Consider the following 13,924-nt stretch of genomic DNA (forward strand, 5'->3'; position numbering starts at 1 on the left):
CCCTGTTCGCATTTGTGCACGTTCTTTCTCTCTCAAACATAAATAAATACATACATACATAAAATACGTTTATGTAAATAAAAAGATGTTTTAAAGCAGACAGGATGTGGCAGACCTCTGCCACCATGAGGGAAAGACTTGGGGAATCACAGAGATGCCAGTGATAAGTCCTGATATCTTCGTGCTGCTGAATCAATCCTGGAACTGCCTTTCTCTGCCTTCTTGATGTTTGAGGAAAACAAACCCTTATTTTTCAAGCCACCTGCAGACAGACCTTCCTTCTTTGCCTACATTCCCACGGACGCAGCTGGTTCCATGGGTAAGAGAGCACGCTGCAAAGTTGGGCTCAGCCATTCGTCTGCTGTGTGACCTGGGGAAGTCCCTTCCCCTCTCTGAGCCCTTGCTTCGTCATGTAAGAACGCAGCGGCTACTTGTATTTTGGTTTGTTTAGAACATAGTTTCTGAGGTTCGAGAGAATCAACTCCTTCCGTTGGTGGCACATTCTCACTATCCTTGTACAACGAAGGCCCCTGTTTTGTTTTCTTTCTTTCTTTCTTTAGTCCCTTCGATTCCCATTTCCCACTCCCATCCTTTGCAGAGCAACCATGCCGATGCCTCTAATCTGTAGGTTTTTGTTTGCTTACGTTCTTGCAAAATGGTCACTTGCGTGAATTTTTAATTTACATCATGGTATTGTCTTCTAGATCTCATTCTGGTTTTTTTTTCCAGTCATGACTGTGTTTTGTGAGATCCATTTCTAGAACTGTGGTCCTCTAATTCTTTGCTTCTAAAAGCAGCAAGGTGCTCAACAGTACACACTTGACCTTCCCCTTTACTGGTGGTGCCGCTCACATGGCTACTTACTCACCACACCACAGAGAAGGCTGCAGTGAACAGTGTCACACCCGTCCCCTCGTGGACCTCTGTCAGAATTCTTTGGCGTTTGTATCCAGGAGTCAAACTGTCAGGTTACAGGGTATGTGCACATTTTTTTTTTTTTTTTAGGGGATGTGCACATTTAATTTGATTAAATATTTGCAGAATTCCCTTAAGAAAGCCTGACCCAGTGCTTACGCTCTCTGGCAGAACACAAGGGTTCCCATGGCCCCACGCTTGCCGACACAGGGCAGTGTCCAGCTTTCTTATCTTTGCCAATCTCACTGAAGTAAATCTCGTTGTTTCGGTTGGCATTTCTCTGGCATTAGTGATTTTGAGCATCTCTTCAAGTGCTCTAAAACCCAGGGGAAGTATAGTATCTACTTCATAAGGCTGTTTTTGAGAGGTGAAAGAGATGATACAAAGTGTTGAACTCTTCACTCTTCAGTATGCAGTCAGCACTCAATGAGTGCAAATCTTTTAAAAAACCAGGGTATCAAGGTTTGACTTAGCTAATTCTCCGTTATTATTATTATTATTTAAACACTTGGCACATAGGAGATGCTCAACAAGTATATTCCCTTCACCCTCCTCGGCAGGACGTCCCGCTCCCCCTCCTCCACGTTGGTGGGGCTGCCCCAGTCCCTTTCCACAGCCTCACCTGTGTTCTCGTCACTCGGCCAGTTGAGGTCCTTCTGAGCCTCCTTCTGGCTGAAGAGACTTTTCAGGATGGCGCTGGCAATGGGCAGCATCATGGCGGTGGAGGCCGTATTGCTCAGCCACATGGACAGGAAGGAGGTGGTCACCATCATCCCCAGGATGAGCCTGGGAACAGAGGCAGTTAGAGGCACGTCCAGAACGGGGGCCCAGGAGGCCCTCTGGTCCCACTTTGCCACCCCTGGGGAACCCAGCCCACTGGTTTTACAGACGGGAAGGCAAGGCCCAGAGAGAACAAGCCAGTGACCAAGTGGGGACCAGATTCACTCACCAGCCTTATTTCAGGTCTAAGGAAACTGACTCCACACGTTTAAGTGAACTGGCCACAGGTACCCAAGGTAAAATAGTCCAAAGATAGCCCAACCCTGACGTTTTCTCTCCCTTGCTCCCCAGTCCTCGATGGTTTCCATTACAGAATAAAGGTCACCTTGGGTTGGCACCAACGCTGTCCACCGTACGCCCCCAAACCATCTTCCCAGCCTCTTCTCCCACTTGCCTTCGCACTCCTACCAGCCACCTGCTCAGACTCCCCTGAACTCAACCGCACACCCCAACAGGCCCCGATCTCCCGCCTGCCCGCCATGGCTTGGCCCCTCCCACCAGTAGGAATCCAAACTCCATGATCTTTTTTCTTTACATTAAATTCTTAGCCCACCTGGATTTACCTAGATGGATAGTATGAAGATCTAAGTGGATTTTTTTTTTTTTTTTAAAGAATAAGCCAATTATTCCAACCCTCGCCATTTACTGAATAATCCTTTCCTTTCCTACTGGTTTAGATTTCTTCTAGAATATGTATCCAGCATTGAAAGTTCTATTTCTGGACTAGCGTCATGCTGTTTTCATTGTTCTAACTTTATCGTATGTTTGAATAGCAGCCCACCCAGGCTTCAAGGTCAAATGTAACCTGCTCCACGAAGAAGTCTACCTCTTACCTCTCCTTTGGGCTCCCACGCCACAGGTGCCCCTTGGGTTGCAATTCCACCTTGCACTGGAATCAGTGCTATAGATACAGTCTCCCCCACAGGACTGACAGTGCCTCCAGAGCCTAGCAGAGCGCTCGACACAGAGCCAGTCCTAGAACTCTAGGGCTTATCTAGAACCTTCTTCTCCCCAACCACTACTCCCACTGATTTTATCAACCAAAGAGCTCTCAGAGCTACCCATTCTGTTCCTCTCCACTGCCACTACCCCAGGCCAAGCTGTCACCACAGCTGCTTCTGCACACCCAGAACAGCCTCCTAACTGGGCTGCGTCCAGAGTCTCACTCCGCATCTGCTCTCCACCTGGCAGCCCAGAGGAATTTTTAAAAAAAAATGCAAATTTGGTCATGTTGTTCCCCAGCTTCGAACTCTTTAAAGCAGAGATTCATAAGCAGTGGGGCTGTGGATATAATTTAGGATGGAAACGAGAGGGTAAAAAAAATGCATCTTTATTTGACTAACCTCTAATGGAAATTAAGTATTTCCTTTGGTGATAAACAAAGGCAACAAAGTTCAGTAGTATTAGAAGTGCCCGGGACTCCGTCACCAATTAAGCTCACGGATATTTTCAGATCGTGTTATAATAGATGCAAACATCTTGGAATCCCACTGACACTCAAAATGTCCTCAAAATGTAGCTGTTATTAGGCCAGTCGAGGGATCTTACCATTTACCGTAAAGGAGTACATACGGTACTATGTCACAAGTTTGTTTTTAAAAAATTTATTTGGATCCCTGCATTTTCTTGTGGTGGTGGTTGTTTGAAATCCTATGTGCTGTGTGATTTATACATTTAAAGATACTATTCTAGCAAGGGATCCTTAAGATGCAACAAATTGCAAACAAACAAACAAAAAGATTAAAAGAACAGTGAAACCCTATTTTAAAGGCCATTTAATCCTCTTGGAATGAAAGTTCAAATCCTAGCTAGGGAGCCCAAGGTCCTGCAGGAATGGCCTCTGTCTCCCTATCTCTCCGGGGCCATCTTGCCACCCATTCCCCACCCGCCTGGGCTATGAAATAGCAAACTAGGATGATAATGACCAGGATTTATCACACTTTATAGGTCTAAGCTATTATAGTTTCATTCTACAGGCAAAGAGAGAGAAGTTAAGTCATTTCCCAGAGCAGGAAAGGTGGGGTTCAGCCCCAGCCGTCTGAGTCACCTTGCTAAGATGGCCCTCTCTAGAACTACGGGACATGAATCCCTGGGGGTGAGGCCTGGGATAAGCATTTCGACTGGCTCCCCAGGGGATTCTTCTGCACTTTTGAGAACTGCCCAAGAGCCTGGCACTGCATCTGGCACACAGATGGGGCTCACAACGTATCCAGGGAATGAATGAGTAAAGGGAAGGTGGGACGTGATGAGCTTGTGGGCCTGGATGACCAGACCAGGAAGAGTGAGTCTGGGCTCCAAGAGATGCGGTCCTCCTGCCTCCCCACCTTTGGGCTAGACCCATTATCTGGCCTTACCTGGCTGGCTGGACCCCGACGAGCATGAGGACCTTGAGGGCGATCCTTCGGTGCAGATTCCACTCCTCAATGGCGCTGGCCATGATCAGCCCACTGAGGAAGAGGAAGTTGGTGTCCAGGAAGTACTGGGGGCAGACCTTGCTGGAGGGCAGGATGCCCAAGAAGGGGAAGAGGATGATGGGCAGCAGGGCTGTCACCGAGAGGGGCAGGGCCTCTGTGCACCAGTACACCGCCATGAGCAGGATGACAAACAGGCAGCGGCCTTCCTGCAGGGGGTAGCAGGGGAGATGCAGCTCAGAAGGGTCAGTGGAGCCCTGGGTGGCAGGGGGAGAAGAGATCCTGGGGCAGCACCCATCAAGGCACATTCTGCAGGGAAGCTGTGGAGAGGGTGAGTGCCCAAAGCTTTGACCTTGAGCAGATGACATCACTTGTCTGAGCCTCATTTTGCTCAACTATACAATGGGGAAGAAACATGTGTCCATTTTATAGGACTGTTTGAGGATTACATGAAATGCGCCATTGCCTTAGAAGTGGACCCTGAGATGAGCATGAGAGTGCAAATGGTTTGACAGAGGATCCCAGAAAGTTCTGGAAGGGCAATAGGGAAGCGAAACGGAAGCCAATACAGACAGTGTATTCATGAGAAGATTATCCCTGTGGGCAGCTGGGGCTCACCCCTAATGGGGGACCCTGGGAGAGGGTGTAGAGCATGCTTCAGGGTTGTCCTCCTGGGAGACAAGGAAGCTGGCTTTTTACCTGCCAACTCCTGGCCATCACTGGTTGAAGGCTGCTCCTTGGAGCATTAACTCCCCACTCTTCCGGCCTGCCCGGCATACAGTGAGAGAACACACTGGTGCAGAGCATCTCAGTTTCAGTAGGAAGCTACTGGCAGATGCAGGATGGTGAGTGCCAATGGAGATGTGGAGAGAGCACCAGCAGCGGCCGCCACCTCCATACACAGCCCTCAACACAATGTCCAACACAGAGCGCACGCTCTGTAAGTAGTAATAATAATAAGCAATATGTATGGGGCTATTAAGTACCAGGAACTGTGTAATCCTCACAAAATCCCAGAGGAGTGAGTATCCCCATTTTATGGAGTAGGAAGCTGAGATGTAAGGTCACTAGCAAGACAATGATTGTGCAGAACAAGTCAATCTCCCTCCAGAGCCATCGCTCTTGATCAAATACCCCCCAGCTGTTACCAGCAGAATACTAGAACCTATGACAAGTTGACAATCCAATGTTAAAGATTCAGAACAAAACAGCTCAGTGGTTGCCCAGGCTTAGGCAGGAGGTGTGTATGCTGTGGAAGAGGAGCTGCAAAGGAGTTCAAAGGAACGTTTTGGGGTGATGGAATGTTCTAGAAGCAAGAGTGCAGTAATGACAATGCCTTCACTTCTGATACATCAGTGTCTCATAGGATCCATCATCAATAGTGTCCTATTATTATTCACATGGTCACTGTTTGAATAAAATTACTCATAGTCCTGACTTTCTTTCTTAGGTTCTCTCAAGGCAATGTCCTTGCATGTTCCAGGAAACACAGACTATTTCTTGAATTTGATGCTGTCTGGTGCCATTTTATGCTTCTTACTTCTTACTCACAGTAGGTTTGGTTGACTTCATTCAGTGTCCACAGGACATTGGACTGAATTCCATCCTAACAAGCACCATCCTAATAGAACATACCCTCAGCTACACAGTCAGGCATCAGCTACATGCAGACACTAGGACTAGTTAATCCATCTGACAGAGGGGCAAGGGCAGGATCCAAGGGACCAATGGCTTTGGCAATAATCCAAGCAAAGATTACCAGTGACTAGGGTCTGGGGGAGTGGTGGAGGTAGTGAGAAGTGGTCAAATTCGGGGTCTAGTTCCAAGGGAGAGCCTGACAGCTTTGCCGAGGATCTGTTAGGATGTGTAAGGCAAAAAGAGCAACCAGGAGGAATTCCAGCTGTTGGCCTCAGCAGGGGGAAGAATGAGGTTGCCATTTACTGAGCCAGGGAAGACTGGGATATACCCGCACCCATTTGTATACCTTGAAAACACATCCTGTTTTCTCAACAACCTGGCTGGGAGTTGAGACCAGGAAAACGAGTGAGACACAGTCACTGTCCTTTAGCCAGCAAATGTGACCATGCCGATAATAGAAGAGTCCTCTGTGACTAGCTCTTCTCAAACTCGAGTGACCCTCGCAGACTCTGCCTACTAAGTATCCCTCAAGCAGAGGTATATTGGTAAATGTTTAACAACTGGAAAGCTTGTGTGTGTGTGTGTGTGTGTGTGTGTGTGTGTGTGTGTGTGTGTGTGTAGAAATTCTTTTTTTTTTTAAGATTTTATTTATTTGTCAGAGAGAGAGAGAGAGAGCACAAGCAGGGGGAGGGGCAGAGGGAGAAACAGACTCCCCGCTGAGCAGGGAGCCCAATGCGGGGCTCAATCCCAGGACCCCAGGATCATGACCTGAGCCGAAGGCAGATGCTTAATCGACTGAGCCACCCAGGCGCCCCTGTGAGTAGAAATTCTTGATTACTATTTCGTTTAACCAAGTCACTCATGTCATTGACGAGTGAATTTAGTTTTACTATGAATGTCAGCTTATATTTTTATTTACATTAATGACTAAGACAAGAGGGAAACAAAGAAGTATGTCAGAAACTCACTTGTTCACCAATGATGTGAGCCACTTCTTTACTGAATTAAATGATAGTTTTCAAATACTGGAAGAATAAGTCCTCATTTTGGGGGGCTATTCACAATGTAACTGCTGTAGACACAACGCATTTTACGTTTCATCTGTACTATTAACATTTTCCATTCCTTTCTTAAATTTAGTCAAGCAGGGGCTCCGGGGTGGCTTAGTCGCTTAAGTGTCCGACTCTTGATTTTGGCTCAGGTCATGATCTCAGGGTCGATCCCAGGAGCCCCACGTTGGGATCGCATTGGGCATGGAGCCTGCTTAAAATTGTCCCCCTCCCTCTGCTCCTCCCTCACCCCTCTCTCTCTCTCAAAAAAAAACAAAAACAAAAACAAAAACAAAACTAGACAAGCAACACAACAATAACTTAAGCCCTGATTTGCAGTGTTTGCCAATTTCTAGGTGTAAATGCCCGCACATGGTTGATTTCAAGCTATCAAGTGACATCACTGAACACAGGGTTGGCACGAGAGGGGCAGTTTCGCTCCCCTACACGGCATTTCCTCCATACATATTGGTGTCAATAGAGAGACACAGATAATCTTCAAGAGCTTAGATAATCGTAAACCAATCAACAAGCGGTGAACTTTGAGTAACTATTACTTTTGTTTTAATATATTGAATCACAAGTTTGTATAATTTCATTTTAAATATCTCTGTGTACAACTGGCTAGCAAAATTTCAAAAACTCGGCAATCGGGTCTCAAGAGCTGGGATAGACACTCCAGGACACTGTTGCAAGCTTCCAGACAGAACATCCATGTAAAACCACCCCCCCAAAAAAAGAATCCGGGTCACCTTCTGTTGCAAACTTGACATTTTCAACCCATGCTTGGTATCATGTTCCATAATGCAGCTATCTTTTAAAAATATACAATTATTTTCTACCGGATCTTGCTGCTGGCTCAGGAAGACATGCCACATCTATCTTGTTTTTTATATACCACCTGCCAGACCAACAGTTATCCTGGTTTAGAAGATAGAGGTCTGTCTTAGCTCAGGTTGCTATCACCAAATACCAGGGGCTTAGAGGCTGGAAAGACAGACATTTACTTCCCACCAATCCCGGAAGCTGGAAAATCTAAGATCAAGGTACTAGCAGATTTGGGTTCTGGTGACAGCTCTCTTCCCGGCTTACAGATCTGTCTTCTCATCATGTCCTCCTCACCTGGTCCTTACCCGGTGTGTGCATGCGGAAAGCTCGCTTTCTCCAAAGGCTATGATCCCATGCTGGGGTCCCACCCTCATAAACTGACCTAATCTTACAGTGTCAAAAGGACAATAAAGGGGTTAGTATGAACAACTTGATACCAGTAAATTTGATGACCTAGAGGAAATAGAAATACTCCTCGAAAAACATAACTTACTCAACTATCAGAGAAAGGAAGAGAAAAGCTGAATATTTCAGTATCTGTTAAAAAAAAAAAAACAGAATCAATCATCAAAAACCTTCCTGCAACAAAACCTCCAAGGCCTGCTAACTTCAATGGCAATTCTACCAAACATTTAAGGAATAAATAATACACATCATACACAAGCTCTTCCAGAGAACGGGGAAAGAAGGAACCCTTCCCAATTCATTCATGAGGCCAGGGTAACCCTGTGACTGGCTTATCCTGACCAGGGCATTAAAAGGACTAATAATGGTTGAGCATCGCTGGGACACGCAAAGTCATCTGGAAAACCAGTTTCCTTGTCTCTCCCGCCTCTCATCCTTATGCAAAAGAAATACAGGAACAATGAAAACCAAAATCACCAACATTTTCATGTATTAACTCCTTCAATGACAGGTATTATCAGTACCCTCTACTTCATCCAAGTTATAGGGGAAGGACATCCCCCATTAAATACATTTTAGAACACAGCAGGAGAAAAAAATAAACATGACCTTTCAAAAATTAGCTTTATGAGCTATAATTTACATACAATTAACTGCATCCATGGTTAAGTACATAGTTTGAGGTTTAACAAATGTACACACCTACATCACATCCCGATCAAGAAAATGTTTCTGTCACCCCAGAAAGTTCCCTTTTGCCCCTTCCAGATCAATCCTCGGGCCCCTTCTAAAACACTGCTGTGATTTCCATCACTAGAGACTGGTTTTGCCTGCCCTCCGACTTAAATGGAATCATACAGGATGTACTTTTGTACTTTTTGTTCAGTACAGGGCCTGAGAGATTCACGCACATGGTTGTGTATATCAGCGTTTCGTTCTTTGTTAGTGCTGAATAGTATTCCATCCTGTGAATATACCACCGTTTGAGCCTGTCCTGCTGATGGACACTGGATTGTTTCCAGTTTGGAGCAATTATGAGTAAAGCTGCTGTGAACATTCAAATGCATCTGCTTTGGGGGTGACATCCTGTAAGTCCTTTTGTGCCTCGTATGACACATTATATAATGGGGGCGGGGGAGGGGCATTACTGATAAATTCTGGCTGTAAGGGGCTACCTTTCAAAGGCTCCGAGTCCCCGGCCTGTTTTCTCCCTCTCCCTCTTCCTTTCCTTCCCTTCCCTGTTCTCTCTCTGTTTCACTCTCCCTCTACTCGCTCCCACTCTCTCTCTCCTCCCTCCCTTGGTGCTCTTGCCAAGGTGTCAACATCAGTCCTTTGCGGAGGAACAACTCCAGATACAGCGCATGTCAGCTCGGGAGGTGACCCTCGGGTCACCCTCCCACATTCCTGCAAATGGCAGGAATTGGGAAGTTGATCCTTGGCCGGCATGGGTGCTTTACCAGTAAGTGGGTCAAGCGTGTGTTTCATTACCTTGCTGGTTAGTTAGGGATTGGAGCAGGGCCAAGGTGACCCCAAATAGCTTCCCTGCCCCAGCTGGGCTTCCTGTGGGCAAATGGATCCAGAATTGTCAGCTGGATGCCAGACATCTGGTGGGGAATTAATAAGTACTACTGCCCCTCCCTCCCCCACCCCTGTGAGGCCTTGAGGACAGAAGTGACCCCCAGAGAGCCAAAATCTCCCAGGAGGCTTGGAGGCAAGGCCTGGTGAGCTGGGGCCTATGAGCACTGAGTGGGGAGCTCTCAGAGATCGAGAAGGCTGAGCCAGTTCCTACCTCCAGGCCTTTGCACCTGCTGTCCTTTCAGCCTGGCCCCCTCGACCCTGATCTCGGTCTAGCTGGCTCCTGCTTGCTGTTTGGCCCTCATCTCAAAGGTCACCTTTTCAGGGAGTGACCTGACCATGTGATCTGACCATACGTTCGATTGTGGTCTGATTTCCATTGTCTGGCCTTGTTTTTGTCGAGCACTTCTCAACAGCCCAGGTATTTCTTGTTTGTTGCCTTATTATTTCCTCCCCCCCACCAGACCATAAGCTCCATACAAACATGACCCTTGTCTTTATTTGTTCACCTCTGTCTCCAGGGCCTCAGTGGATATTTACTGAATGAATAAATACATGGTCTAAATCAGGTGGCACAGACTCAAGTGCAGGGCACCCTTTCATGAGAGAATCAGGTTGGTGGAAGAAAAAAGTCATATTGCTTTCTCAAGTCTGATTTGCATTTCTGGCAGTTCCATTATTTCAGTAGCAGGGGAGGATGCCCACGCTTGACGATAAATCACAGCTGCCACTGGGCCTCAGAACAAGGAAAGCAATAAGGAGGAGTGGGGACTGTGGTGAATGGGGGGGTATTGGCCCCTCTAAGAACATCAACTGCTGCTCAGCTTCTGGTTGTTGTCATGCGAACACGAGCCCCACGATGCTGGATCTCCTGATTTTTCAAAAGAAGCTTGAAACTGTGCTCTTAGTGGGACATCTCACAATTTTAAAAGATTTGCTTATTAAGAAGAAAGTGTAGGCAAAAAAACCCCACATCTGCAAGCACCATCAAATCCATGGTCACCCAGTTATGATCTTTAGTCTAAATGGTTTTAATTGGCGTAAAATTCCAGAAAAGCGCTCACACATAGACAATTCTGAATCTAAGTCAAGCTGTTCACAGATTACTAGGGATCATGGGATGCTATATTTAAAATCTCTGCTCCATTTTTAAAATTCCTAATTTCCAGGTGTAGAAACTGAGATCTGCTGAGGAGCAGTGATCTCTTGAGGACCATGCAGAACACAAAAGCAGATCTCACCACATGCAGGACTGGTTACCATTCAAACGTGGGCCAGGGAGTGGGGTCCAGGTGGATCCACGATTTTACCCCAGCCCACAGCACATCCATCCCACCTCTGCCTCTGGGCCCCCCCGTTTCATGAACCCAGCCCCCTGGCCGTGTGGAGGTTTGGTCTGCATGTCTGCAAATGGAAACTTCCCTTGATCCCTCAAGGGCAGATTCAGGTAGAAGCATAGAGTCACATGATCCCAGGGTCCCTGTTCCTTTGAATTTTAACTTCTGGAGTCTAGAGGTTGGGGCAGGTGTCTGATCCTGCAGAGACTCATTTTCTAGGTCATATCAGAGTCAGCAATTTGCCTCTTTGTCACTTTGTTCTGTCTCGAGGCTCCGCTTCAGGAGACGGAATCTTGCTGAGGTGGCCCGGGGTAGATGGACTCATGGCTTCCGGTGACATATTTCTCAGCTACCCAGCCCCTCCCCTCTGCCAGTAGAGGCTGGGACCATTTGGCTGAAACCTCCAGGGGTGGATGAGCCTAAAGGAAGGGGCTGCCCGAGGAGACAGGTGTCAGAAGCTCTTGCTGGTCCTGATTATCAAGGTTGACGCAGAGGCCAGATTTTGGATGAACTTGATATGGAGGGAGATGCTGAAATGGAAAGGAAAAAAGCTAAGGAAGTCTCTAGGGCTGGACTGTCCGCATACAGACCTCCCGGTCACACGCAGCTGTATACGTGTGAAGTTATTAAAATTGAATGAAATTTGGAATTCCAGGTTCTCGGTCACGGGGGCCACATTTCAAGTGCTCAGTAGCTACTTGAGTAGTGTCTACCCCTCTGGATAGAGCAGATAGAACATTTCCATCATCACAGAACGTTCTGGTGGACGGAGCTGCTCATTTGGCTTGAGGGCCAAGAAGTCTGGGTGTGGTGGCTCTGCTACAGAATCTGAAGGCAAACCACTGAACGCTCTGAGTGTGAATTCTTCCACTTGCAAACTGAGAAGAAGAATGACCCTAGCATGTTACCTCACCGAGGACCCCCATCAGAATGAATGTGTGCAAGAACACTTGGAATATGCACTTGACAGGCAGGCTGTTTCAGGAGTGAGATTATGAATACATTTCTATTTCTTCGGTATATGCCCTACTTTCCCAAATTTCAACCCCAAGTATTTTTTTTTTCTTAAAGAAGACGTTCTCTGAATATATAAGCAATCTATCTGTAAAACTCCAGGGTTGCACTTTCTTTCTCTGAGGATTACTAGATATTTCATTGTCATAGTGCAGAAATTTGAGTCCAGCCTGCTTTCTTCCTCCTTATGGTTCACCTGAAGTTTTTGCCTCCATATCCATAAGATTTTTTGTTTAACCCTCCAGTACATTAGTGTCACCATGGAATATATTATCTCAGTGTTGACAAGTCTCTGTAAGTTTTTTTCTGGGAGACAAAATCTGCATATTTTTACTTGAGTTTCAGAGAAGTTTTCTGCTATTAAAGATTTGAATAGAGATGGTCCCCAACTTTCGATGGTTTGACTTAATGATTTTTCTACGAGAGGATGGCACAAAAGCAACACACATTTGGTAGAAACCATGCTTTGAAGTTTGAATTTTGATCTTTTCCTGGGCTAGCGATATTCGGCGTGATGCCCTCTCACGCTCTCTCTGGATGCTGGGCAGTGGCTGCAGACACAACTCCCGGTCAGCCCCGCGATCCCGAGGGGCAACCGCCCATGCACCTGCAACCATCGTACACCCATGCAACCCCTCTGCTTTCCACCTCAGCACTTTGCATTAGATGGCTCTGCCCAACTGTAGGCTAATGGAAATGTTCTGAGCACCGTTTAAGGCAGGCAATGCTGAGCTGTGACGTCCAATAGGTTAGGTGTAGTAAATGCATTGGTGACTCAGGATGTTTCCAACTTACGATGGGTTTGTCGGGATGTGACCCTGTCGGAAGTGGAAGAAGAGCTGTACCGTTTTCTGTTCTATTTGTTTTGTTTCTTTAGTTCGTCTTGAGCAACACCAATTACGCAGAAGTTGGATTTCCTTTGTAGTCCATATCGATCATTTCCCCCTCATCCTTTCTTACTTTCTTGTCCATCTCATTTTGTTCTATCTCCTTCAGCCTGTAGAACATGTCTCTGATCATATGTTTTTATTTTATATTTTATGTATTTTTTTTCTGATGATGTTTTTGATCTTTCTCCATCTTGCTGTTTCTAATATGGCTTTTATAATAGAGCGGCTTTATTTGTCTCTTCCATCTGCTTCCAGAATGCTGTTTTTTTCCACATCCTTCTGCTTTTCACTGTCTCTTCTTTGACCCTTTTATTTCACATCTTGAGATTTATTTTAGGAAGGCCATGATTTCTTGAGATTTTTTTCCCCATATTTCACAGAGAAATGTCTGTTCAGTAGTTTCTCCTACTTGATAACACAGATCTTCCAGTATTTATTCTTTACTTTGTATTTGATGTTCTCTGTCTTCTCATTTCTCATACTGCCTTTTCGCAGGTCCCATGCAGGCTCCTCATCACAGAACGGGGGCCATTCCTCTCAGGCGAGTCCTTTGTGAAAGGCCAGTGTCGGGATAGGGATGGGCGGGGAAGCTGAGGCAGCAGGGGCCTAGGCATCAGCACCGCTGATTTTCCCAGAACCCTGTCTCACCAGCACTGCCCTGAAACGTGGCTCCACTCTAAGCAGTGGGCTCAGTGTGGAGACTAAGTGTGAAGTGTGAAGTGTGAAGACCCAAGAATGTCATGGTGCTTTGGTGTCTCTTTGAGTTTTGCGTCTCTTTGACTGAGAAAACGAGAACCATTACAACCATACAGCGGGTCACTATGCATCCTTTCCCTTCCGCCTGCCACCTAAACATCCCGCTTTGTGCCAAGGATCTTTGAGCTTCCTCATCCAGTTCATCCTAACTCTGTATTCTCCCATGTGTCTCGGGGACTCCTCCTTCCCCACTGTGCATGCTTCAGGCACGGCCAGCATTCGGAAGGGCTCAGAGAGTTGAAAAATCCTTTGGGAGAGTCTGCGCCCTGCCCAGGAACTGCAGAGGTTCGCGTCACTCCGGTCTCCTGCCATGTGGTCCCAACCCC

The 13,924-nt window shown here is 46.6% G+C and overlaps 1 protein-coding gene across 3 annotated transcripts in view; it reads right to left on the minus strand.

Annotated features, from left to right (window-relative positions):
- Window positions 1-13,924, minus strand: part of SLC13A3 (solute carrier family 13 member 3) — a 67,227-nt gene that overhangs the window by 38,188 nt on the left and 15,115 nt on the right. The window contains exons 2-3 of one of the 3 annotated variants that reach the window (XM_028122003.1): window positions 4,050-4,315; window positions 1,538-1,701 (exon numbers count right to left, since the gene is read on the minus strand). In XM_028122003.1, coding sequence (XP_027977804.1) covers window positions 1,538-1,701; window positions 4,050-4,315 — 430 coding nt within the window. Of the gene's footprint in view, window positions 1-1,537; window positions 1,702-4,049; window positions 4,316-13,924 lie in introns of those variants that run through there. The other 2 variants (XM_028122006.1, XM_028122005.1) reach the window with 2 other exon arrangements.

Source organism: Eumetopias jubatus, unplaced genomic scaffold (assembly GCF_037043125.1).
Source record: "Eumetopias jubatus isolate StellerSeaLion01/CBP00866 unplaced genomic scaffold, mEumJub1_p1.0 scaffold_9, whole genome shotgun sequence".
Taxonomy (NCBI): domain Eukaryota; kingdom Metazoa; phylum Chordata; class Mammalia; order Carnivora; family Otariidae; genus Eumetopias; species Eumetopias jubatus.